Genomic DNA, 27,262 nt, shown 5'->3' with positions numbered 1-27,262 from the left:
TACAATACTTTCATTGATCTGTGGTGTACAATACTTTCTTGAGGAACTAAAGCACCACAGTTCATATACATCTTTATCTTCATGTTTTGCTTGGTGCAGGGACTCTTGACCTCGAGTAAATCTGTTGGTTGACATGTGGCAAGGTTGTTTGTAGGCCTACATTGTGTGTTATGTTTAGGGCAGTCAGGGCAGTGCACAGTGAGGAATTTGTATGAATTTCCAGACTATATAATTTAAGACAGCCGTGAGGCATGTGTGTGTGTGTGTTGCATACTGTGTCAGGACTTAAATGACTTAACCCATTCTTATGGACATTGGAACATGAATTTGATCAAATTCAAAGCTATTATAGAGGTGTGTTTACAAAATGAATATTGCTTAATTATTATTTTTCTGCATGTAACCAAAGGTATTGTGACCATGTGCTGTATCTGCATCAATTAATATGTATCGAAATTAAATGTTTTACAGAAACATTGATAAAATGAATGTTATCCTATCACCTTTTTATATATATATAAAAAGTTGGACACAAAATAAAGGGCATTCTAATTAGCAATGCGCTAACATCTAATTTATGCCACTCCTTCATCCAGCTGTGGTTTGACACATTTTTTTTTTTTTACATGTATCTGCCGCCCTCTCCTGACGTATGAAAGAATAGCTTTTCCCCAGGTCCATTATGTCTCTTATTTTGTTTCCGACTGGATGTTTTACGCAGCTGACGGTTTCCGCTTTGTGAACAAGGAAGTGTTTTTTTAGAAACTCATATAACAGTTTGTAAATAATAATAAAAAACGGCTATGTTTATGTTTTGAGACCGAGAAGAAGTAATCAGGTAATTTGACACGTTATTTGTTGAATTTGAAATCGCATCATACAACATGATACCATTAATGTATCTAATGTTAGTATCTGAGCTGAGGTAAAAATCTGTCGTTCTGCCCCTGAACAAGGCAGTTAACCCACTGTTCCTAGGCCGTCATTGAAAATAAGAATTTGTTCTTCACTGACTTGCCTAGGTAAATAAATGTAGATAATAAATAATCTAACAGCTGTGCCTATAGATTGCATGCTAGCTAGCATAGCTTACCGAAGTGACCCCAACTGCATAACCATGCACCATTGCACAACCTCTGGCACAACAACGCTAACTAGCTGTGTTTAGCATTCTAGTGCTCAACTACTGTCTGGTTTGTTTCAGTTTCGTCAGGACACGTATGATGGATGCAGTCATAACCCGGGCATGTCACAGCATGTTGTAGAGGAGCGATCCCCAAAGAGTTGCAAGACACTGACGAGTTGGCTGGTTGCTTTGAGGTAAGATAGCTAGCTAACTTGAGATGTTGTTTTCAATAAGTATTCAGGCTATGCATTGTAGAGTGTACATTCTCGCTAACTAGTTTCTAAACATATGGCTGGTGTGATGGATTAGGTCATACAGATTTTTAAAAACACATTCTCAAGTTATGTTTTGTTTATTGAGGAGTCATTAGCTACGGAACTGTGAGTAATTTGGGAAATGTTGTTATACTCAATGTACTGTGCTGCATATAATGGACAGGCTCCAGCCCTGCATGTTGCAAATGAAGTAGTCACTGTAGAACACTACTTACTAAAGTACAGGATCATATTTTTCTATCAATATAACAATTACATAAACACCTGGATGAAAACTAAGAGCATCCCTTAGAATCGATGGGTCATTAACGTTTGTTCTTTTTTAGTTTTTTTTAGCTTTTACAATGGAGGGAACCTCAAAAAGCGAATCTGCTGCTCCCCAGAGCTCTGTCGCTGCTCAAGTTCCATTTCTTCACCTGTGCACCACGCTTGAAAAAATACAGAAGACCAAATTCCGACCAGACAAATCAAAGTTTCTCCGTGACTTCATAGACTCCTGGAGGAAGTTCCATGCAGCCCTCCACAAAGACAACCCTACCACCCCAGACTCTTTCTACCCGGCCATGCGTCTCATAGTCCCCTCGTTCGAAAGGGAGCGTGTGGCCTATGGCATTAAAGAGAGTATGTTAGCCAAGCTCTACATAGACGTCTTGGGTCTCCCCAAGAATGGACCGGAAGCCAACAAACTGTTGAATTACCGCACCCCCACCACATCTCAGGGGGAGGCGGGAGACTTCGCTCTCATGACCTACTTTGTGTTGAAGAAACGCTGCACAAGCCAGGGAAACCTCACCATCAGAGAAGTCAACGACTTTCTGGACTCGGTGGCCATCAACAATGCTGGTAAGCAGAAGGACCTGGTGAAGAAGAGCCTACTGCACCTTATCACCCAGAGCACGGCACTGGAGCAGAAGTGGCTTATCCGCATGATCCTGAAGGACATGAAGCTGGGGGTCAGCAAAGAGACCGTGCTCCGGGTGTTCCACTTAGATGCGGCCGAGCTCTACAACGTCACCACAGACCTAAACAAGGTGTGCCGGCAGCTCCACGACCCCTTTGTGTCCCTCAGCGAAGTGTCCATTGGCCTGTTCTTTGCCTTCAAACCTATGCTAGCCGCCGTGGCCAACATGCGCCAGGTGGAGAAGCAGATGGGCAACAGCACCTTCTTCATAGAGACCAAGCTGGATGGAGAGCGCATCCAGCTGCACAAGGATGGCGACGTCTACAAGTACTTCACACGGAACTCCTTCGAGTACACCCAGCAGTTTGGTGCATCGCCGCTAGAGGGCTCCCTGACGCCTTTCATCCACAATGTCTTCAAGCCCCACATAGTCAAATGCATCCTGGATGGGGAGATGATGGCGTACAACCCCACTACCGACACCTTCATGCAAAAAGGAAGCAAGTTTGACATCAAGAGGCTAGTGGATGACTCCGAGCTCCAGACGTGCTTTTGCGTTTTCGATGTACTTCTTGTGAACGACCACAAGTTTGGCAACGAGACGTTGAAGGTGCGCCACGACAACCTTCAGACTGTCTTCACTCCTGTTAAAGGGAGGATACACGTGGTGCCGAAAACGGAGGCTAAAACTATGCAAGAGGTGGTAAACGCCCTCAACGAAGCCATTGACAACAGGGAAGAGGGCATCATGGTGAAAGATCCCTCATCCGTCTACAAGCCCGATAAGCGAGGTGAGGGCTGGCTCAAGATAAAGCCGGAGTACGTTGATGGCTTGATGGATGAGCTCGACCTGTTGATTGTCGGAGGCTACTGGGGAAAAGGAAGGCGAGGTGGCATGATGTCTCATTTCCTCGTCGCGGTGGCCGAAGCTCCGAAGCCTGGAGAGAAACCCTCCGTTTTCCACACGCTCTGTCGCATCGGTTCCGGCTACACCATGAAGGAGCTGTATGACTTGGGGTTGAAGCTGGCCAAGCACTGGAAAGTCTACCGGAAGAACGACCCTCCGGCCTCTATTCTGTGTGGGACGGAGAGACCGGAAGTCTACATTGACCCGTGCAACTCGGTCATCATCCAGGTGAAGGCAGCAGAAATAGTCAGTAGTGAGATGTACAAAACCAACTGCACGCTACGCTTCCCCAGGATCGAGAAGATCCGGGAGGACAAAGAGTGGCACCAGTGCATGACCCTAGCTGAGCTCGATCAGTTTCGCAACAAGGCGTCCGGGAAGTTGTTCTCGCGCCACCTCCGCATCAATGACAATGACGAGCCTGAAAAGAAGAAGCGCAAGTCGCCGGCAGCGGCCAAGCCCAAGAAAGCTGTCGGCGTCATCGACCACTTCAAGTCCCAGGACCTATCTGGCATTACCAAGGAGACGGACATGTTCGAGGACGTGGAGTTCTGCGTTATGAATGGCAATGAGGCGCACCCCAAGGCGGAGCTGGAGAAAGCAGTGGCCCGATGTGGCGGTATTGTAGTCCAGAACCCGGGACCGGACACCTACTGTGTGATCGCCGCTGTGGAGAACATGCGTGTGAAGAACCTGATCTCTTCAGACCAGCACGACGTAGTGTGGGCTGCCTGGCTGCTGGTGTGCCTAGACAGGAAGCAGGTGGTGCCATGGCAACCGCGTCACATGATACACATTTCACCCTCCACCAAGGAGCACTTTGCCAAGGAATATGACTGCTACGGAGACAGCTACTTTGTGGACACGGACGAGCAGCAGCTGAGGGAAGTCTTCGGTCGGATTGGTAGAGTGGACACTTTGACGGCACAGTGCATCGCTAAGTTGGAGGAACGCTTCAGCTGGGACGACCTCCCCACTAGCATGTTCAGACCTTTCAGGGTCTACATGGACAGATACGCAGACATAGGAGACCCTAAAAGCATTGTACCGGCAACTTGTCTGGACACGCGGGCTCTGGAATTCCGCTTCCACGGAGGGACAGTAGTGCAGAAGCTTGAGGAAGGGGTCTCTCATGTCATCGTGGTGGAGGAAACAAGAGTGTTGGCTTTAAGAACCCTCAGACGACTCTTTACCAAAAAGTTCAAGATTGTTAGAGAGTCATGGGTAACAGAATCTATCAAAGCAGGGTTTTTGCGGAATGACAATGACTACCTAGTGTAATGCAAGCACTGGACAATAAGCACGTTATGATTGACATATCTGTGGGATTGTAATATTTTGTTTTAATCCATTTTAGAGTGTAAATAAATGTTTGTTTTAAAGGATTTTCTGAATCAGAAGGTAAAGTTATCCAGTGTTTTTCTACACATTTCAATATGGATATAGTGTAGGCCTATATGTAATGGTGTATCTACTTTAATTGAGGTAAGCTATTTTAATGTCCTTACCAATGCAGACTATTGTGGTGAGATATTTGAGACTGTCTATCCCATAATTTCCCAAACTGTCAGTGAGACACCAAAGGGTGAACGTTTTGGTTTTTGCCTTAACACTACACAGCTTGATGATTAGTTGATTATTTGAATCAGCTGTGTAGTGCAAGGGCAAAAACCAAAACGTGTTACCCTTGGTGTCCCGAGGCTGAGGTTGGGAAACCCTGGTCTATCCACAAAACTATTTGGTTCATTTAATGTAAATTATATTATACTCTATGTTTTTCTTTTAATCTTTTCAATTCTCATGTTTTGGAACTAAAATAAATATTTTGAATAAATATGGGAATTGGTATTAAAAGATTGTCTTCATGTATTGTCCAGGTATCGAAATATTTCAACTGTTGTTGCAATGTTAACTTCAGTAGATTAACTGACTTTAATGAAAGAAAAAGTGACTTTTTATAAAGCTGTTAATTTGAGATAAAAAATAAGAAACCTGCACACTGCTCTTCCTATTATCACTGCGCTTTATTAAGCTTTAAGGCCTTCTTCAGAGTTGGTAATTAAATTACATCTATGCTGAACAAAAATATAAACACAACAATTTCTACCATTTTACGTAGTAACATATCATATAAGAAAATCAGTCAATTGAAATAAATTCATGGATAAATCTATGGATTTTGCATGAGGTGATGGGGTGGATGAATGGCACGACAATGGGCCTCAGGATCTTGTCACCGTATCTCTGCATTCAAATAGCCATCAATAAAATGTGATTGTGTTCTTTGTCCATCGCTTATGCCTGCTCATACCATAACCCCACCGCCACCATGGAGCACTCTGTTCACAACTTTGACAGTTGACATCAGCAAACCGCTCGCCAAAATGTCAAACACGTGGTCTGCGGTTGTGAGGCCGGTTGGACGTTGCTTTGTCATTGTGGGGTATTGTGTGTAGATTGATGAGGGGGGGAAAACAATTTAATCAATTTTAGAATAAGGCTGTAATGTAACAAAATGTGGGAAAAAATCAAGGGGTCTGAATACTTTCCGAAGGCACTGTATGTGGCACTTATTCAAATAAAATGTTCCAACTAGTTTACAGTTTGCTGTCGATGTGGACCCCCAATAAGTCTCAATTTAATCCCACCACACTGTTTACTTGGTTGAGAAAAAAAGCCCCCAAACACGTGGCCTGCATCTCAAATGGCACCTTATTTCCTATTTAGTGCACTACTTTTGACCGGAGCCTTCTGTGTCTAGGTCAAAAGTAGTGCACTTTATATGGAGTAGAGTGCCATTTGAGACAAATCCATACACTCAACAGGGATCAGTTGGGAAGGGAACAAGAACAGACATTCAGTCCCACGGTACCTCTATGACCTTTTCTCAAGAGGGAACATCTTTGCAGAGAGCCCCAGGAGGATCCTGTTTTGGAGGACTCCTGTGGCTTACCCATCTCTCTGACAGACACATCGTTCCCTTCTGGACCCATCAATAACCCCCCGCGGCTCACTGATTCACTCTACTCAAAGCAGGGCCAGGCAGTGCACTCTTTCTCCTCTCACTCAACAGGCATGGCAACTGGAGGTGGATTGGAAGGTACAAACATGAAAAAAAACAGCTTACCAGCAAAGTCAGACAACCAATCTTGGCTTCGTTCAGGGTCATTTGTCTGCCTTACTAATGTGCTGTTTCATGTTATGTACTGTACCAATCAAAAGTTTGGACACACCTACTCATTCCAGGGTTTTTCTTACTTTTTAAAAACTATTTTCTACATTGTAGAAAATCAAAACTATGAAATAACACATGGAATCATGTACAATTTTATTTTATTTTTTATAAATCAAAATATGTAAGATTTGAGATTCTTCAAAGTAGCCACCCTTTACCTAGATGACAGCTTTGCACACTCGTGGCATTCTCTCAACCAGCTTCACCTGGAAGGTGTGTTGGGTCATTGTCCTGTTGAAAAACAAATGATAGTCCCACTAAGCGCAAACCAGATCTGATTGCATATTGCTGCAGAATGCTGGGTCATGGTCCTAGGGCTCAGGTCCTCCTCTGAGAGAGAGAGAAAGAGAGAATTAGAGAACGCACACTTAGATTCACACAGGACACCGAATAGGACAGGAGAGGTACTCCAGATATAACAAACTGACCCTAGCCCCCCGACACATTAACTACTGCAGCATAAATACTGGAGGCTGAGACAGGAGGGGTCAGGAGACACTGTGGCCCCATCCGAGGACACCCCCAGACAGGGCCAAACAGGAAGGATATAACCCCACCCACTTTGCCAAAGCACAGCCCCCACACCACTAGAGGGATGTGTGTTTTAGTAGTGTAGTTCTTAAATGACCTGATTTGTAACTTTGAAAATAATTTAGTCAAACAGATAGTGAACTGAAACATTTCAATTTGATTCTAGAGGAGGGACAATGAATATACAAATAATTTGGTTAGGGTGTAGGGGCAGATTTCTGTAATCTTGTCTTGAGGAGATTTGATTGTCTATTTACTTCTACTTCAGTGGAACAATCAGTGGAACAATTCTCATTCTTAACATTGGTCTAAAATAAACAGTAATTAGTGTGCTTGTCATCAAGAACACTACCGTTATTCCTCACACTTATTTTATTATTCCACTTCTTCCCAACTTTGCCAGTGTAATCTGACATGCCTACTTGTGTCTTTTAAAATGTATTATATGAAGCTGTGTAATATTGCAGCCATTCATGGACAGTTTTGAATGTCATACAAATAAGCATTGGATATTAAATGCGCCAAGAATCAAATGTAATTTTTCACATTTTAGTATTGTGCACATGCTTAGCAGAGATGGTAAGGGGACTCACAACTCATAAACACATATTTTGTCTATGTAGAGTAAGATGATGACTTAAACTCTTAAACTAATAGACATAAACCACCTGAATATTGATATTCATTATGTTTTTCTTGAAGGTTGGGTGATTTTGAGAAATTATTGTTATAACAAGAACATTTTCAAACACCCAGCACTTGGGAAACATAGATCAGGGATGGCCAACCCTCCTGGGGAGCAAGCAGGACCTTCTTCGAGACCTATTTTGAAGATAGAGTTCACCCAAATTACAAAATACAAAATGTTTGTGTCCTTACCTTGAAAGCAGTCTATGGACAAGGAGACTGCAATCTATGATTTGGTTACCCACTGCCATCAACCATTACTATTATTATTCCCTGTGCAGAGCCTTGGTGCAGTGGTAACACACCCCTGCACATACAACTTTCCACCTGAGAACAGGATCAATCCCTGTTTCCAACTTTCCTGCTGTTTCTAGCATTTGCCTTTCTCCCCACTTCATTACTGTCTGAAATAAAGTGTCAAACCACCTAAAGGAATATATTAGCATTTTTAAAGTTTCATCCCACCAGTCTCAACATCAACAGTGAAGAGGCGACTGCGGGATGCTGGCCTACGCAGAGTTGCAAACAAAAAGCCATATCTCAGACTGGCCAATAAAAATAAAAGATTAAAATGGGCAAAAGAGCAAAGGTCAGCATCCCAGAGTCGCCTCTTCACTGTTGACGTTGAGACCGGTGTTTTGCGGGTACTATTTAATGAAGCTGCCAGTTGAGAACTTGTGAGGTGTCTGTTTCTCAAACTAGACACTCTAATTTACTTGTTCTCTTGCTCAGTTGTGCACCGGGGCCTCACACTCCTCTTTCTAGTCTGGTTAGCCAGTTTGCACTATTCTGTGAAGGGAGTAGTACACGGCGTTGTACGCAATCTTCAATTTCTCGCATAGAATAGCCTTCATTTCTCAGAACAAGAATAGACTGATGAGTTTCAGAAGAAAGTTCTTTGTTTCTGGCCACTTTGAGCATGTACTCGAACCCACAAATGTTGATGCTCCAGATACTCAACTAGTCTAATACTCAACTAGCTTCTTTAAATCAGCACAACAGTTTTCAGCTGTGCTAACATAATTGCGAAAGGGTTTTCTAATGATCAATTAGCCTTTTAAAATGATAAACTTGGATTATCTAACACAACGTGCAATTGGAACACAGGAGTGATGGTTGCTGATAATGGGCCTCTGTATACCTATGTAGATATTCCATTAAAAAATCTGCCGTTTCCAGCTACAATAGTCATTTACAACATTAACAATGTCTACACTGTATTTCTGATCAATTTGAAGTTATTTTAATTGACCAAAATATAGCTTTTCTTTCAAACACAAGGACATGAAGTGTTTGTGAACCCAAACTTTTGAACGGTAGTGTAAGTAGGACACGTGACAACAATCCGGACAACTTTGAGAAAAAAACACTTTATATCGGAGTTGTCTCGAGATGGCTTTGCATATTCATTGAATGAGGCTTGTAGCATAGAATCTCTCTCCATTGAATACAGGCGGTGGACGTCAACAACCCTAATCTAATATTCAAAAAGAGATTACAATAAATACATATTTCCACCAATCCAAAGAAAGGATAGGTGGGAGCTAGTCTTGCTGCTTTGTGGACAACGACTCCCATTGTTGGAGCGGAGAGACATGTACCTTGTCAGTATATACATAATCTTTGTCTGCACTCACCTATTCCGCATGTGTTTCTTCTGGTGCTCATTAAGAAATGCAGCAGCCATTACTGAAGCCCAAACAAGAGTTGTCTTTGGGGTGTGGTTTAATGTGGGTATTTCTTGGGTGTGTCTTTGCCATTTAATCACAACAAACAAACAAGAGCAGCAGTGAGTAAGTAACTTAGTGACAGCGAGGCTAGCTTTGCTACCAAGAGAAGTTTTGAAGTTGAGGACTTCTCCCTTCCTGAGTTCTGACTGACTCTCCATCTCAAGATGATCTGCTAATTGAGTTCTATGTGTGGGCTAAAGCCTGAGCTGACCTTTAGCCAACTTGACAGCAGCTAGCTAGCTTAGCTTGGGGATAGCTACAGCTGTCAAATCACAGTTATGCCAAGATAGCAAGAAGTACCAGTGTCTGGAATGTACCAGTGTCATTTTTCTACAGGCAAGTCAAAAGTGCACCTGCCCATTTAATATTCAAACAGTCCACATGCACTGTAAACAAAGGTGGCTGCCAGATCTCACAACGCTTGGGTAGGTGTCAAGTCAGTTGTATTTGTCACATGCGCAAAATACAACACTGAAATGCTAACTTTACAAGCCCTTAACGAACAATGCAGATTCAAGAAAAATAAGTGTTAAGTATAAAATAGATGAGTAAAACGTTTAAATAAAAACAACAAATAGTTTGTATTTGTATATATTATGGATCCCCATTAGCTGCTTCCAAAGCAGCAACCTACTCTTCCTGGGGTCCAGCAAATTAAGGCAGTTTACACAATTTTGAAAACATTACAATACATTCACAGATTTCACAACACACTGTGTGCTCTCAGGCTCCACCTTCACCACATATCTACAGTACTAAATCCATGTGTATGTATAGTGCGTATGCTTGTGTGTGTGTGTGTGTGCGCGTGCGTGTGTGTGTGTGACAATGTTTGTGTTGCATCACAGTCCCCGCTGTTTTTTAAATATTTTTTTAAAATCTAATTTTACTGCTTGTGTCAATTACTTGATGTGGAATAGAGTTCCATGTAGTCATGGCTCTATGTAGTACAGTGTACCTTCCATAGTCGGTTCTGGACTTGTGGTCTGTGAAGAGACCTCTTGTGGCATGTCTTGTGGGGTATGCATGGGTGTCAGACAGACAGCTCGGTGCATTCAACATGTCAATACCTCTCATAAATAAAAGTAGTGATGAAGTCAATCTCTCCACTTTCAGCCAGGAGAGATTGACATCCATATTATTCATGTTTAGCTCTCTGTGTACATCCAAGGGCCAGCTGTGCTGCCCTGTTCTGAGCCAATTGCAATTTTCCTAAGTCCTTTTTTTGTGGCACCTGACCACACGACTGAAGAGTAGTCAAAGTGCGACAAAACCTTCTTCAGCCTCCTGAGGTTGAAGAGGTGCTGTTGCGCCTTCTTCACCACGCTGTCTGTATGGGTGGACCATTTCAGTACAGAGTCAATGTGCAAGGGCACAGGTTAGTCAAGGTAATCGAGGTAATATGTACATGTAGGTAGAGTTAAAGTGACCATGCATAGATAATAACCAGAGAGCAGCAGCAGCGTAAAAGAGGGGTAGAGGTGGGGGCAATGCAAATAGTCTGGGTAGCCATTTGATTACCTGTTCAGGAGTCTTATGGTTTGGGGGTACAAGCTGTCAGCCTTTTCTACCTAGAGTTGGCTCTCCGGTACCGCTTGCCCTGTGGTAGCGAGGAGAACAGTCTGCGACTATGGTGACTGGAGTCTTTGACAATTTTTAGGGCCTTCCTCTGACACTGCCTGGTATAGAGGTCCTGGATGGCAGGAAGCTTGTCCCCAGTGATGTACTGTGCCGTACGCACTACCCTCTGTAGTGCCTTGCGGTTGGAGACTGCGCAGTTGCCATACCAGGCAGTGATGCAACCAGTCCAGATGTTCTCGATTTTGCAGCTGTAGATTCACATTCAATGTAGTTGGGGGGAACGCCACCAAAAGCTTGATCATTAGGATACATTTTCCCGCAGTATACCCTATACTTGATTCAGAACTGATACTTAAGAATTTAGGATGTTTTTAATGAGATTAAAAAAAGACAAGGTAGCAAAAATGATCGGACAACAGTACATGATATCTCAAAAAGACACCACACAGCAAACTACCAATAGCAGTGTAGTGTTTCTCATAAGCAATGAAATAGTAGCCTGTCTGTCTATTCCATAGCGTGTGTGTGTGTGCATGCTATAATATCAATAATTGTTTCCTAGAATGCATCCATGTTTGCCTAACCAATTCTGTGTAAATCCTGAAATTCTTCGATCCGTCCCTTCTGTTTATCCGCCATGTCAAGTGTGTTTGCGTGTGGTAATTGGATTTGTGTATATGCAGTATGTGCATATACATTAGTGTTTGATTGTGTTTCTATGGTGTATTTGGGTTTCTGCATGTTTATTACTTTCTGCTGCATGTTTGTCTTCGTAGGTGAGCAGTGTGTGTTTGTATGTGAGAGAGTTATAAAAGAAGGAAATTCAATAAGACAGACAGAAACATATTTTTTTGCTCTATTGCCTCTACAGCAAACTTCTGATCAGCTTATTTGTCTGCATCCTCTACACTACAGTCTACTGTTTAAAGCATAGCTCTCAGACCAGCTAGCTCTCAGACAACTGGGCCCATATCCTTAAAGCATCTCATAGTAGGAGTGCTGATACAGCTTCAGTTTTAACTTTTGATCGTAATGAATAAAATCACATGAACAAGGGGGACCTGATCCTAGATCAGCACTCCCACTCTGAGATGCTTTATAAATATGACCCCTGACCTCAGTTCAGTTTCTCGTCTGTGGTAAATTGCCTATAGATTGCAGTCATCAATGTCAAGGACACAAAGTGATGCGGAAGACTACCAAATGCATGACGGGTTGTTTCTTTCCACTGATCTTCTCTCATGCTTTACTTTGTGTCAACTGGGTATTTACAAAAAGAAAAACATAAAAAAACAAAGCATCTGTGAATGAGTAGTAAACTAATTTGTGTGGAGAATAGAGAAGGAACTAAGAAGTATTCTACAGGAGAGAAGAGAGCGAGTGCATTGGTGGACAGCACCTGGTGCTGAAATTAGTTCAATGATATTTTTTTCCCAGGAATCTTTACCAAAGCTCATCTAGCTATTCACCCGTTTTATGCAACCTACACCACTCTGGAATGTCAGTTATTTAACTGTGTAAATGAGAAAGAAAAACTTTTTAATTATTAAAAAAAATGGTGTATTTCAAATGTATCTTTGGTTTTATTGTGGTGTTCAGGCTACACTAGTGATGTCTTTGAAGGACTGCTGAAAGATAAGCCTGTGGGATAAAAGAGAAACAAACCAACACAAAAACAAACACTATGCCACTCTGAAAAAAACAGGTCCACAGCCAAACAAACCACACAATACATGATCAGTTTCCTTGGATACAATCCTGAACCCATATCACCCTGAATGATTGATTGTGTTCTATCTTTGTGCTAGAACATGACAACACCCTGGATGTTTTATGCCATGATTAAATGTTATGTTGTTATGATGATTGTATAATGAGGTGCACCTGATGAACATGACAAAGCAAATGAAAGGAGTCTGTGTATTTTTCTTCCTTTAGACCTTGATGGTATTTACATGGCATTAATTCGGTAATATTTCTAAAATAATGCATGCATGCTTTACATACAGATCACACATCAACCCCTATGGGTCACATCAACTAAGCCTTTACACCAGGTGCAAAGTTAATTTTATTTTTTGCATTCAACTCCACTAGTGGGGGAACGCTTACAGAAATGAAACCATTCCCGGTTTCAGGATCATGGACAGCTATCATTCGAACGCTATGGCTGCGTTTTTTGACCGAGGTTAAATATTTCATATTCTATTTAGTCATCCATTAGGCTACTTGTTGAGCTGATCCTACTGATCCTGCACCTTCTGAAAACAGACCATTCAGGTGCGTCAGAATGGAACGGTCGCAACTCTAAAGATGTCGCGCACGACACAGCACCTCCAAAAAGTGTTCCAAGAAGAACACGATGGCGACAACTAACCCAGGACCAAGATGACAGTGGAGATCAAAAGACAACATATCTGGCACTTTGCCGCCTAGCAGACACGTAAGCGAAAATCACTGGGCTGACATAGAACCCAGCCCTCATCCGAGAGCCACCACCGGCGGATTCAAGGCGAACGTAAATGCAGGTTGCCGTAAAACGGGTCTACACAAAGGACCAGTGCTGAGCGCAGGCTAGAGCAGAGGAGGGGGAAGCGAGACATGTTGCTACAGAAAACTAGCATCTTCATCGGAGAGCCATGGAGAACGCGGCCCCATCAAATCACGGCTTAATCTCCACCAACACATTAATTGAATGTGAATTACAGATAATCGCGGAGGTAAACCAGCAGCACCACCCACGACACAACATTTAAGAGGTGAAAAACGCAAATTAGACCCCAAGTCAATGCATGTTGTGGCAGAGAAACCCCCACGGTGGAGTCGGCCGGTGAAGAAGCGCGGTACCAAAATATGACCAGGGGTGCTTGGACGTGTCTGCAGCAAGAAGACGGCTTCAAAATCTGGCTAGAACCCCGCGAGAACGAAAAGCCATTCACCGACTCAGAGCGGGCCCAGAGATGGCGACTGTCCTTGGCTTCACTCTTGTTTGTAACCATTCTGCTCTCTGATCACTTATGGTTCTGCGCCGAGGCGAAATTGACAAGGACCCGTGATAAGTTTGCATTGACGGACATGGGAGTTTACCCATCTGCAAACCCAATCCCATCATCCAACCTCCATTTAGCACACAGCAGCCTCCGAGAAAACGAATATGCTATTTTTGTAGGGAATTCTACCAAACCTTTGTGGCGACTTGAAACTTGCCATCGCGATAGTTTATCTAAAAACTGCTTTACTTTTGATGACGCCGACCATTTGTGCAAGGACCTTTCGGGAAAAGAAGGGACCCGGACTGTAAATATAAGTGATTTGTACCTTTCCTTTTGTAATTCTTATTCTCTTTTGGATTTGTTTTACGGATCTACGAGTCCGGACAATTTGAACTGCAGTCTTGACGTGATTATTGATGGCGATGTGGCGAGGTGCAGCCTGTGCGTCCAGGCGTACCAGCGCTACGACCAACACGCCCTGGAGAAATATGAGGAATTTGAGCTTATGACTCAAAAATATGAAACGGATGCATATTCAGTGAGAACATGCATGGATGAATGTAAGGTAGGCTGACGGGGATCGTCCCCCAATCTGTTGGTTTTGCCTAAATAGATGCAGTTTGGTCTCATACAGTCGTTGATCGTCATGGTAACGGATGTCAGATTCAAGGAGATCCTCTGCTCTCTTACCAGAAGGCTCAAACAGGATGAGAAGCATATGGCCTGATAGTCTAAGGTCTTGCATGTGTGTCTTTGGTTGCTTTTTCCACAATTGAGGAGTTTTAAATCGGTTGTGGAATGGGAAAAGGGCAAGGCCTTGAGGTGTCCTAACTTTCCTTCCACAGGCTCCACAATATCACTAGAAATAGGCTATTATTTCCAAGCAAATATCAGCCAGATTTACATGTTAATTCTTTCTGTAAAATGTTGATTTAGATATTTTATTTTGTGCTAGGCTAGTATATGGCAAAGATTACAATAGCTACTACTATTTTCCTATTCATGCATCATCCCGCACCGCACCACACGCAGGTGGTGGTCTTTTTTCAGTATTGTGCTGCGCATGCGGTGTAGCGGCCACTCGGTGCCAGGTGTTCCGCCATGGCCACTCCACTCCACATTGAGTACATTTCAATAACGTTAACAGGGCACCGGTGGCTTCCATGCCTAATCCGCTGGAAGGGCCTTTCCCCCCGTCGCATTTGGCACAGCTCGTTATTCGCCTGCTGTATGTAGCCCAGGGCAGTCTTATCAGTCGTAAACTCGACAATGGCGTTGACACAGAATTACGACAGCTGCTCTCTTTTTATCACATAATTTATACCTCAAATATGATCATGTGACCTGGAGGAAGCTGCGAACCTGTAGTTTTGTTTTACACTTCACCGACTGGTTGGTCCAAGAGCCATTAAAATAGAGGTCTATGTTTCATTGTACCCTTGCCATCTCTATTCGGTAATTGTATGCAACATTCACGAGTAAGCCTGCTTGGAAAACATCGTTTATAAGTGCATTCAGGGTTTTTGGTGTGTGATTTCCTGTGCCTTTAGAGTTTCAGTATAGAATTGTTGTTTAGTTTTAATGTCATTTTTTTAATAGTCGACAGCCAGACAGCTACCATGGACGTGTGTGAGAGCTGTCCATGGTGCTGAGATCCATCTATAGAAAGGCGACGCTCCAAGCGAATGGCAGCCAGGCGGTCAGTATTCATGAACCAGTCAGTGACAACAAACAAACAAATCATGATAAATCATCAATTAAATAAATGCATTTGCTTGAATATGACTATGATTCTGTATGCACACATAGGCGACAGTAGCGCACCTCATCTTATTCATTCACGTGAAAGATCAACACAACAGCGGGAGATTGATTCAAAATGTTTTATTCAGCGTTGTGGAAATCGTAAAGTAGGCCTATATTGTTGTTGGTTGACTGTTGAAGTGTAATGCTCTTTATACTGATGATGCACCAGTAGATTAGATAGGCCTAGCCTACATGATATCCAAAGCCACACAGGGAGAGGGGGCAGTGTGGGATCGAGTTGCTCCTAGACACTGATCTTGGGTCAGTTTCACATTTCCCCCACTAATGGTTAAGGCTAGAATTGGGGGTGGGGGAAATGGGGCACCACCTGAAGTGCTCTATGAAAACAGGTGTCTGTAAACCAGACATATGAGTCATGATAATAGTGTGTGTGTGTGTGTGTGTGTGTGTGTGTGGTGCTGAAAAGACAGCTCCCAGCCTCCCACTAATAGGCCAGGAATCACTGTGATGAGGATGCAGTAACAGCCACACTATTTTATGATGATTTTGGCAGGTTACTTTTGGCAGGATACTTTCGTCCTTGTGGAGCTTACTGTGATTCGACAATGACGAGGTAACAAAACATTGGCCTACATGCTCATATTTGTTTGATAATTATCAAGGGACATCTCCATCACTACCAAATGTTGGTTAAGATTAGTTCTCTCTTATCAGTATTTTCAGTTCATTTGTAAAAAAGAAAAAGTCTTTTGAATTTCATCCTCTTTTTCTCTCTCATGCTGTCTCAACCGCTCCTCCAGTACTACCTTCATCCCTGGTTTTGACAGGCAGATGATGGATGTTGAGGACATCACTCTAAACCCCAAAGCATTTTTAAGTCAAATACATCTAGTAAGTTGTACTCAAAGTCAATGAAAAGTCATTATCCCTTAAAATGTTAATATGGCACTGACTCAAAACTAAATGAGAAGTCACACCAAATGTTTTTTTTTAAAGATACAGTATGATAACAAATTAACTTTTTTTCCCCAGCGTACTCTACTGCAGGTAGATTTTTTGGAATTGTTTTTAATATCTATATTTATGCATGTACATTGATTGATTGATTCAATCATTGAATTTTTGCATCGATAAGTGAATTGGTTCTTAACCCTAGCAGACATTATGATTGCAGGTTGCGGGTGAATACAATTCTCAACTGTTGGATAGATGAATACAGGCTAGATTCCAATAGGAATTACACATAAATTTGCAAGCCAGCATAATGTCATTCTAGTAAATTTCCCAGCTTTTCCAGAAATCCTGGTTGGAAGATTACTGGAAAAATGTTTGCAAAAGTTTGCAACCCTACTTGTAAACTAGGAGTTTCAGGCCACTATATAAGGCCTTCTGATATATGTAGTGGTTCAATTACAATGATAATATTCACCTAGGAACTCACTTGGGGAAGTCCAAAGGACTGAAAATTGATGAATTCAACAACCATGTCTCAGTCACTAACAAATACAGTCATGGGTGGAAACTATACAAATGGATCAAAAAAAGGCAAGGCACACTGGGAAATTGTTAAAATCAAATCAAACTGTATTTGTCGACTACAACACGTGTAGACTTTACTGTGAAATGTTTACTTACAAGCCTTTCACCAACAGTAAAGTTCAAGAAGAGAAGAAAATATTTACCAAGTAGACTAAAATAAAAAGTAATAATAAAAAGTAACACAATATCGAGGCTATATACAAGGGGCAGGGTACTGAGTCAGTGTGTGGGGTACAAGTTAGTTGAGGTAATCTGTACATGTAGGTGGGGGTGAAGTGACTTTGCATAGATATTAAACAGTGAGTAGCAGCAGTGCCCCCCACTGCTGCTACTCACTGTTTATTATATATGCATATTCAATGTAAATTGTCTTGTGGCTATTTTATTCATTGTTCAGCAGTCTTATGGCTTGGGGGTAGAAGCTGTTGAGGAGTCATTTGGTCCTAGACTTGATGCTCTAGTACCGCTTGCCGTGCGGTAGCAGAAGAAACATTTCTATAACTTGGGTAACTGGAGTCTCTGACAATTTTATGGGCTTTGCTCTGACACCGCCTATTATATAGGTCCTGGATGGCAGGAAGCTTGGCCCCAGTGATGTATCGGGCCGTTCTCACTACCCTCTGTAGCGCCTTACAGTCAGATGCCGAGCAGTTGCCATACCAGGCGGTGATGCAACCGGTCAGAATGCTCTCGACGGTGCAGCTGTAGAACCTTTTGATGATCTGGGGACCCATGCCAAATATTTTCAGTCTCCTGAGGGGGAAAGGTTTGGTATGTTTGGACCATGATAGTTCATTGGGGATGTGGAAACCAAGGAACTTGAAACTCTCGACCCACTCCACTACAGTCCCGTCGATGTTAATGGGGGCCTGTTGGGCCCACCTTTTCCTGTAGTCCACGATCTGCACCTTTGTCTTGCTCACACTGAGAGAGAGGTTGTTGTCCTGGCATCACACTGCCAGTTCTCTGACCTCCCTATAGGCCGTCTCATAGTTGTCAGTGATCAGGCCTACCACTGTTGTGTCATCAGCAAACTTAATGATGGGAGGATGCTGTTGATGTGAGCCATGACCTGCCTATCAAAGCACTTCATGGCTGAGTGAGTGCCACGGGGTGGTAATCATGTAGGCAGGTTACCTTTGCTTCCTTGGGCACAGGGACTATGGTGGTCTGCTTGAAACATGCAGGTATTACAGACTCGGTCAGGGACAGGTTGAAAATGTCAGTGAAGTTACTTGACAGTTGGTCCGCACATGCTTTGAGTACACGTCCTGGTAATCCGTCTCGTCCAGCGGCTTTGTGAATGTTGACCTATTAAAAGATTTTGTTCACATCAGCTACCGAAAGCGTTATCACACAGTCAACCAAAATAGCTGGTGCTCTCATGCATGCTTCAGTGTTGCTTGCCTCGAAGCGAGCATAAAAGGCTGGTAGGTTTATGTCACTGGGCAGCTCGCATCTGGGTTTCCCTTTGTAGTCCGTTATAGTTTTCAAGCCCTGCCACATGTGATGAGCGTCAGAGCCGGTGTAGTAGGATTCAATCTTTATCCTGTGTTGATGCTTTGCTTGTTTGATGGGTCATCTGAGGGCATAGTAGGATTTCTTATAAGTGTACGGATTAGTCTCCCGCTCCTTGAAAGCAGCAGCTCTAGCCTTTAGCTCGATGAGGATGTTGCCTGTAATCCATGGCTTCTGGTTGAGATATGTACGTACAGTCACTGTGGGGACAACGTCGTCAATGCAGTTATTGATGAAGCCAATGCCATTGGATGAAATCCGGAACATATTCCTGTCTGTGCTAGCAAAATGGTCCTGTAGCCCATTATCTGCGTCATCTGACCACTTCAGTGTTGAGCGAGTCACTGGTACTTCCTGCTTTAGTTTTTGCTTGTAAGCAGGAATCAGGAAGATATAATTATGGTCAGATGTGCCAAATGGAAGGTGGGGGAGAGCTGTGTGTGCATCTCTGTGTGTGGAGTAACGGTGGTCTAGGATTTATTTTTCTCTGGTTGCATGTGACATGCTGGTAAAAATGTGGTAAAACTGATTTAAGTTTTCCTGCATAAAAGTCCCCTTCCCCCACTAGGAGTGCCGCATCTGGGTGAGCATTTTCTTCTTTGCTTATGGCCTTGGTTGAGAGCAGTCTTAGTGCCAGATTCATTCTGTGGTGGTAAATAGATGGCTACGATGAGAACTCTCTTGGTAGATAGTGTGGTCTATAGCTTATCATAATAAGCTTATTACTTCCTGGAATTAAAATATATTTTTGGGGGGTTTGTATCATTTGATTTACACAACATGTCTACCACTTTGAAGATGCAAAATATTTTTTTGTTGTGAAACAAACAAGAAATAAGACAAAGAAACAGAAATCTTGAGTGTGCATAACTATTCACCCTCCAAGTTAATACTTTCTCCTGGGGTATGTCTCTAAACTTGGCACATCTAGCCACTGATATTTTTGCCCATTCTTCAAGGCAAAACTGCTCCAGCTCCTTCTAGTTGGATGGGTTCTGCTGGTGTACAGCAATCTTTAAGTCATACCACAGATTCTCAATTGGATTGAGGTCTGGGCTTTGACTAGGCCATTCCAAGACATTTACATGTTTCACCTTAAACCACTCAAGTGTTGCTTTAGCAGTATGCTTAGGGTCATTGTCCTGCTGGAAGGTGAACCTCCATCCCAGTCTCAAATCTCTGGAAGACTGAAACAGGTTTCCCTTAAAAAATCCCTGTATTTAGCACCATCCATCATTCCTTTAATTCTGACCGGTTTCCCAGTCCCTGGCGATGAAACACATCCCCACAGCACGATGCTGCCGCTATCATGCTTCACTATGGGGATGGTGTTCTCGGGGTGATGAGAAGTGTTGGGTTTGCGCCAGACATAGCGTTTTCCTTAATGGCCAAAAAGCTCAATTTTAGTCACATCTGACCTTCTTCCATATGTTTGGGGAGTCTCCCACATGCCTTTTGGCGAAAACATTTTTGCTTATTATTTTCTGGCCACTCTTCCGCGAAGCCCATCTCTGTGGATTGTACAGCTTAAAGTGGTCTTATGGACAGATACTCCAATCTCTGCTGTGGAGCTTTGCAGCTCCTTCAGGGTTATCTTTGGTCTCTTTGTTGCCTCTCTAATGCCCTCCTTTTTAAATATTTTTTTATTTCACCTTTATTTGGCCAGGTAGGAAAGTTGAGAACAAGAGAGGGTTCAGATTGTCTAGTCTGGCTGTTTTGTAGGGGTCCAGATTTTGCAGCTCTTTCAGAACATCAGCTATCTGGATTTGGGTGAAGGAGAAATGGTGGGGGCTTGTGTCTCCTGACCCAGCCTCCAGTATTTATGCTGCAGTAGTTTATGTGTCGGGGGGCTAGGGTCAGTTTGTTATATCTGGAGTACTTCTTCTGTCCCATTCGGTGTCCTGTGTGAATTTAAGTGTGCTCTCTCTTTCTCTTTTTCTTTCTCTCTCTTGGAGGACCTGAGCCCTAGGACCATGCCTCAGGACTACCTGACATGATGACTCCTTGATGTCCCCAGTCCACCTGGCTGTGCTGCTGCTCCAGTTTCAACTGTTCTGCCTTATTATTATTGGACCATGCTGGTCATTTATGAACATTTGAACATCTTGGCCATGTTCTGTTATAATCTCCACCCGGCACAGCCAGAAGAGGACTGGCCACCCCACATAGCCTGGTTCCTCTCTAGGTTTCTTCCTAGGTTTTGGCCTTTCTAGGGAGTTTTTTCTAGCCACTGTGCTTCTACACCTGCATTGCTTGCTCTTTGGGGTTTTAGGCTGGGTTTCTGTACAGCACTTTGAGATATCAGCTGATGTACGAAGGGCTATATAAATACATTTGATTTGATTTGATTTGCTTGGGCGGGTTGCTGTGGAGGGTGCCGGGCAGTTGACCGGGGTAGGGGTAGCCAGGTGGAAAGCATGGCCAGCCTTAGAAAAATGCTTATTGAAATTCTCAATTATCGCAGATTTATCGGTGGTGACAGTGTTTCCTAGCCTCGGTGCAGTGGGCAGCTGGGAGGAGGTGCTGTTATTCTCCATGGACTTTACAGTGTCACAGAACTTTTTTGAGTTTGTGCTACAGGATGCAAAATGCAGATGCTTGTCTGGTCTGTGAGTTTTGGTAGGCGGCCCTCTCTTGGCAGGTTTGTTGTGGTGCCATATTCTTTCCATTTTTTAATAATGGATTTAATGGTGCTCCGTGGGATGCTCAAAGTTGAGGATATTTTTTTATAACCCAACCCTGATCTGTACTTCTCCACAACTTTGTCCCTGACCTGTTTGGAAAGCTCCTTGGTCTTCATAGTGCCCCTTGCTTAGTGGTGTTGCAGACTCTGGGGCCTTTCAGAACAGGTGTATATATACTGAGATCATGTGACAGATCATATGACACTTAAATAATGTCCACCTGTGTACAATGTAACTAATTATGTGTCTTCTGAAGGTAATTGGTTGCACCAGATCTTATTTTGGGGCTTCACAGCAAAGGGGGTGAATACATATGCACGCACCACTTTTCCATTTAAACCAATTTGGTCTATTTTGTGTATGTCTATTACATGAAATCCAAATAAAATGTATTTAATTACAGGTTGTAATGCAACAAAATAGGAAAAACGCCAAGGGGGTGAATACTTTTGCAAGGCACAGTATATGGCTCCTATTGCAGGCTGGTCACTAGAAACACACAACAATTTCAGATATTTGAAAAGGTCCTGAGGACTTCGATATATGCCGTCCTCGGCGCTCACCATAAAAATAACCCTTCAATTTTTTTTGTTTATTATTTTGTTTGATACTTTCACCAAACCATAGCCGTAACCTTAACCATTCTGAATTAATACCTAAACGTAACCCTTTGAGATGTTTCTGTTTTGACCCTGTAACCACGCGGAATTAATGGGTCAAAAAATGACGTTCATCCAAATACATCAAATCCCGAAGTGAAACTATGAGATCAAGTTGCCTACTGACTCTTATAGGCCCCGTTCACACTCAAATTGTACAACTGATGTACAAAATGTTTGACAAAATAGTTAAAACAAAGATATTCTCTGTAACGGTTTCCTCCAGCATCTTCACAACGTCCTTTGCTGTTGTTCTGGGATTGATTTGCACTTTTCTCTCCAAAGTACGTTCTTCTCTAGGAGACAGAATACATCTCCTTCCTGAGCGGTATGATGGCTGCGTGGTCCCATATACTTGCATAATATTGTTTGTACAGAACGTGGTACCTTCAGGCGTTTGGAAATTGCTCCCAAGGATGAACCAGACTTGTGGAGGTCTACAATTTATTTTCTGAGGTCTTGGCTGAATTCTTTTGATTTTCCCATGATGTCAAGCAAAGAGGCACTGAGTTTGAAGATAAGCCTTGAAATACATCCACATATGGCATATTAAATATATTATGCTATTGTTATCATATAGAAACATAATGGAATATTGTACATCATGTTAGCATCAACATACATTATTGTTTCATTCAATTTCACATAAATTTCGTATTTCATTTTTGATACATGTGATATAATATATAATGATCATCAACAGGGGGAACATATCATGTGTATGCTAATAAGCTGTAAAAAAATATTTTTTAATTTATAAGAAAGTCAATATTCAGACCACTAGCGGTCAATGTTTTTAGATAGGATATCCAGTAACCCTCTCTTTGTAGTAGTAGGATCTCAATGTTACCTCCTCTCCTTGGTAGAGCAACATGCTCAATGCCTGTGTATTTGAGGGAGGAGATGGAATAGTTAGCTTCAACAAGGTGAGCTGCTATACTGGATAGTCAATGTTCTTACACCTGATTGAGCTGCGGTGTTCAGCTATGCATTGTTTTAATTGTCTTTTCGTTTGTCCTACATAGGCTTTTCTACATGAACAGGTGATGAGAGATTACTCCCTTGGTCTTGCATGAGATGATACCCCTAACAGGGATCTTTCGACCTGTATGTGGGTGTCTGAAGAAAGACGTTTCTATGGTGTTATTACGCTGTGCGCATGAGCCACATTTGCAGTTTCCTTTGGGATAGGTGTCAAGAGTGTCTGAGTGGGCACAGGGGGCATGTCAGATCTCACCATCTCCAATATTGCGACCACGCTTATAGACCACCAGTAGGGGTTCCTTGAAGAGGTGTGCGATTTTTTTCTTGTCTGATTGCAGAATATGCCAGTGCTTTCTCAGGATTGCTTTCATTTTCTCCGAACCCTTGGTGTACTTACGACAAAGGACGGTAGCATTGTTTTTCTTCTTTGGTTGAGTTTTTAGTAATCTTGGTTTTTGAGATATTTCCATCATTGCCGCGTCAAGAGTTTTGTCCTTGTAGCCTCTCATTTTGAATGTATCTGTCATTTCTTTAGCATTGCTGTTAAAACCGTTTAACCCTGCATAACTGGCTATATGGTAGACCATTCTTGAGGGGAAGGGGATGCATACTATCCTCACATAGCAAGGTATTGCGATCTGTGGGCTTTGTGCATAAGTCTGTGTGGAATGCATCATTCTCTTTGATAATCCATCAATCCAGGATATTTTTCTCTTTTCAGTCTACATGGTGAATTTCAGGTATTTAGAGCTCTCGTTTAGTAGCGTTTGGAGTTCATTTAGTTCCTGCTGACTTCCTTCCCAGAGCACAAAGACAACATCTATGTATCTCTTCCATCGAAGTATTTTAGAAAGTAAGGGGTGTGTCTCTGTTTTACAAAGGAATGCTTCTTCAAATTGTCCCACATACAGGTTTGCATAGTTGGGGGGGAGCCCATGGCTACACCCCGAATTGAAGGAAAAAGTCTGACTCAAAGACAAGTAGTTATGGGATAATACCAGTTCAGGAAGTTGTAAGATGCAATGTTTGGATGGAGCAAGAGTAGAGTCTCTTGTGACTAGTGTCTTTGACATAAGTGTCCTTGACATAAGATGGGAGATTGTCAACCATTGGTTTACCGTGGTAATCCACACATTTAAAAATGTCGGATGTCAGAGTCGATTGCTGCTACAATGGGTCTACCTGGAGGAGAAGACACTTGTTTGTGTAATTTATCGACTGTTTAGAAAGTTGGTATCTTGGGAAATTTCACACATAGAAATTCAACTTCTTGTTTAGTGATTTGTCCCGATTCCAAACAGCTTTCCACTGTGGATGAGATATTATGCTGGAATTCCAGGGTAGGGTCACAATTCAGTTTGCAATAGAAGTCACCTTTAAATAGTTTTCGTTCACATAGACACATTTGTTTTGTATACAAACTCCTCCTCCTTTGTCACATTTTCTTATGATAATCGAAGGATCTGGCTTTATGTCCTTAAGGGCCATTCTCTCGTCTCTACTCAGGTATTCATAGGATTTGTGTTTCTGTTTGTCTTTCAGTAAGTCACCTATATCATTTTCAACAATCCTACAGAAGGTTTATATGGAGGCATTGCGTTTGGGGTGAGGTACAATTGAACTTTTTCCTCTTAATGTAATTCTCTCAGAGTTCTCAGATACCTCAGCCGGGTTAATGGCTCCATCTCCTCCTTGACTCACGGTAGGACAGATAAGTCTATTGATTAGCGTGGTAGACCTATGTATACATCTTCCTGAGGATGACATTTCAAGTGGAGTCATGTAAGTTTCACTCTTATCAAAAAATTGACGCAATCTCAGATTACGGAAAAACTTGAAAAGATCTGGCTGGACATTAATGTATACAGTGGGTACAAATGTTAACCCCTTATTGAGAACACCGAGGTGAGCGGATGTCAGGGTCTTACTTGATAAGTTGAAGACATTTATTTCCTGTTGGACTGTGGGCTCGTCCTGGGTATGAATTGATAGGTGTCGCAGGGTGGTAGTGGATTTCTTCTTCGCCAGACGTATGCGTCGCACCCTCTTACGTGCTGGGGTCTCGACATTGTCCCCGGTGTCCCCGCCCTCTGTTATAGAAAAAACACTCACCGTTGGTAGAGCCAGAGTTAGCGCTGTCTGTGGATAGTTGGTCTCTGACAGAAGAACTCAGCGTCTGTCGTCGGCTTGTCTCTTCCGTTTTTTTGGGTTTCTTGTGCTTAGAGTCTCGCCAGAGATATATTAGTCCGTTTTTCTTATCATCCATATCGCGTTTATACTTCTTGATTTTCCTTTCCTTCAGTCCGGTCGTAATCTTAGTCTGAAGGTCAGCGTTACTCTCAATGAGATCATCCAGTTTAATAGGGTCATTAAGCTCGACTCGTGGAGCATGCTGGGAATTTTCAACCGAGGTTGCGATCTCGATAATATCCTTTTTAAGTTGCTCAATGATCAGAGTCATCAGGTCCAATGAACATTTATTTAGTATAGCACACCATCGTTCACAAAACTCTACAGTGCTATTATTAGTAGTCCGCGGTGGGATAACTCCATTTCGAACATACTCACTTAAAGTGACGATGTGCAGGTGTGTTCTAGTTTTCTTGAATGAACAGTCTTTGAATTCTTTACAAAGATTTTCCCAGGTGCCTTCTGGCCAATAAAATAGACTCTGTTTCTAAAATGTTGTTGGCTGTATTCAAAAAGTCTCTATCGTGTATCATTTGAATTTGGTTCACTTCCCATGTTGGCTAAGGAGTTGACTGATTGGGGTGCTGTCAACGAAAGATAATAGTAGATAAAAAAAACAAGAGCTGCCAGACACCCAGAATAATAGTTTGTGTGGAGGTGCTGACTAATGGCGAATAAACTACAAACTATCAAAATAAAGAAAATTGAGGGCCTCCCAGGTGGCGCAGTGGTTAAGGGCGCTGTACTGCAGCGCAAGCTGTGCCACCAGAGACTCTGGGTTCGCGCCCAGGCTCTGTCGTAACCGGTGACCGGGAGGTCTGTGGGGCGACGCACAATTGGCCTAGCGTCGTCTGGGTTAGGGAGGGTATGGCCGGTAGGGATATCCTTGTCTCATCGCGCACCAGCGACTCCTGTGGTGGCCCGGGCGCAGTGCGCACGCTAACCAAGGTTGCCAGGTGCACAGTGTTTCCTCCGACACATTGGTGCGGCTGGCTTCCGGTTTGGATGCGCACTGTGTTAAGAAGCAGTGCGGCTTGGTTGGGTTGTGTATCAGACGCATGACTTTCAACCTTCGTCTCTCCCGAGCTCGTACGGGAGTTGTAGCGATGGATAGAAAAAGGGCCTCCTGAAATTGGGAAAGGGGTAAAATATAAAAAATAAATAATAATAATAATAAAGAAAGTTGCACACTCCATGTATAATCTCCCAGCAATTGAATGGGTATTTACCAACGTCACTGTGCCTTCCTCAGGATTCTGTATCTATCATGAATACTAGAACCTAATACTAGAATTCTAGATACATAGATGATGTCTTTGTGCTCTTGGAAGGAAGTCAGCAGGAACTAAATGAACTCCAAACTCTACTAAACAAGAGCTCTGAGTACCTCAAATTCACCATGCAAACTGATGAGAGAAAAATAAACTACCTGGATTTTTGGATTATCAAAGAGAATTATGCAATCCACACAGATTTATAGACAAAGCCCAAAGACCGCAATACTATGTGAGAACACGTCACATAGAACACGTTTTCCTTTATGAACAAGTCTTATAAATTGCTAAATAATTTTCCCAGCTTTTAGCGTACACCTGATATGTTCCCCCTGTTGATGATGATCATTATATATTAAGGTTGAACAAATATTACATGTAACAAAAATGAAACACGAAATTATGTGAAATTGAATGAAACAATAAAGTACGTTGATGGTAATATGGTGTACAATATTCCATTATGTTTCTATATGGTAACAATAGCATAATATATTTAATATGCCATATCCTTTTTTTTAACAGTTTCACTAATTGATTTTTATTAACTTAATGATTATGACACACCCCTCGCAACTGTCATTGGTTACACTAATTGCACTGTGTTTCTACATAACCTGGTTCAAGTATTCATGACATTACCCTGAGGAAGACACAGTGATGCCGAAACGTTGGTAAATA

At 42.5% G+C, this 27,262-nt stretch overlaps 2 protein-coding genes across 2 annotated transcripts in view; both read left to right on the top strand.

The window, feature by feature from the left end:
• The first annotated feature begins 687 nt into the window (after positions 1-687).
• On the top strand, positions 688-5,480 carry lig4 (ligase IV, DNA, ATP-dependent). Its single transcript, XM_024399525.2, has 3 exons — positions 688-838; positions 1,205-1,320; positions 1,728-5,480. Exon 3 carries the CDS (start codon positions 1,746-1,748, stop codon positions 4,488-4,490), a length of 2,745 nt encoding a protein of 914 aa, XP_024255293.1. The 5' UTR covers positions 688-838; positions 1,205-1,320; positions 1,728-1,745; the 3' UTR covers positions 4,491-5,480.
• Positions 5,481-13,144: 7,664 nt separating this feature from the next.
• Positions 13,145-27,262, top strand: part of nalf1 (NALCN channel auxiliary factor 1) — a 101,126-nt gene continuing 87,008 nt past the window's right edge. Inside the window, exon 1 of the mRNA XM_024399524.2 lies at positions 13,145-14,531. Coding sequence (XP_024255292.1) covers positions 13,827-14,531 — 705 coding nt within the window. The 5' untranslated portion in view covers positions 13,145-13,826. The remainder of the gene's footprint in view (positions 14,532-27,262) is intronic.

Source organism: Oncorhynchus tshawytscha, linkage group LG07 (assembly GCF_018296145.1).
Source record: "Oncorhynchus tshawytscha isolate Ot180627B linkage group LG07, Otsh_v2.0, whole genome shotgun sequence".
NCBI classification, from domain to species: Eukaryota; Metazoa; Chordata; class Actinopteri; order Salmoniformes; family Salmonidae; genus Oncorhynchus; species Oncorhynchus tshawytscha.
Note: the sequence above shows the minus strand (reverse complement) of the source record. Positions and strands in the feature narration are given on the sequence as shown.

Coding starts and splice junctions, on each gene's coding strand:
- lig4 (XM_024399525.2), top strand. CDS start 1,746: ATGGAGGGAACCTCAAAAAGCGAATCTGCTGCTCCCCAGAGCTCTGTC.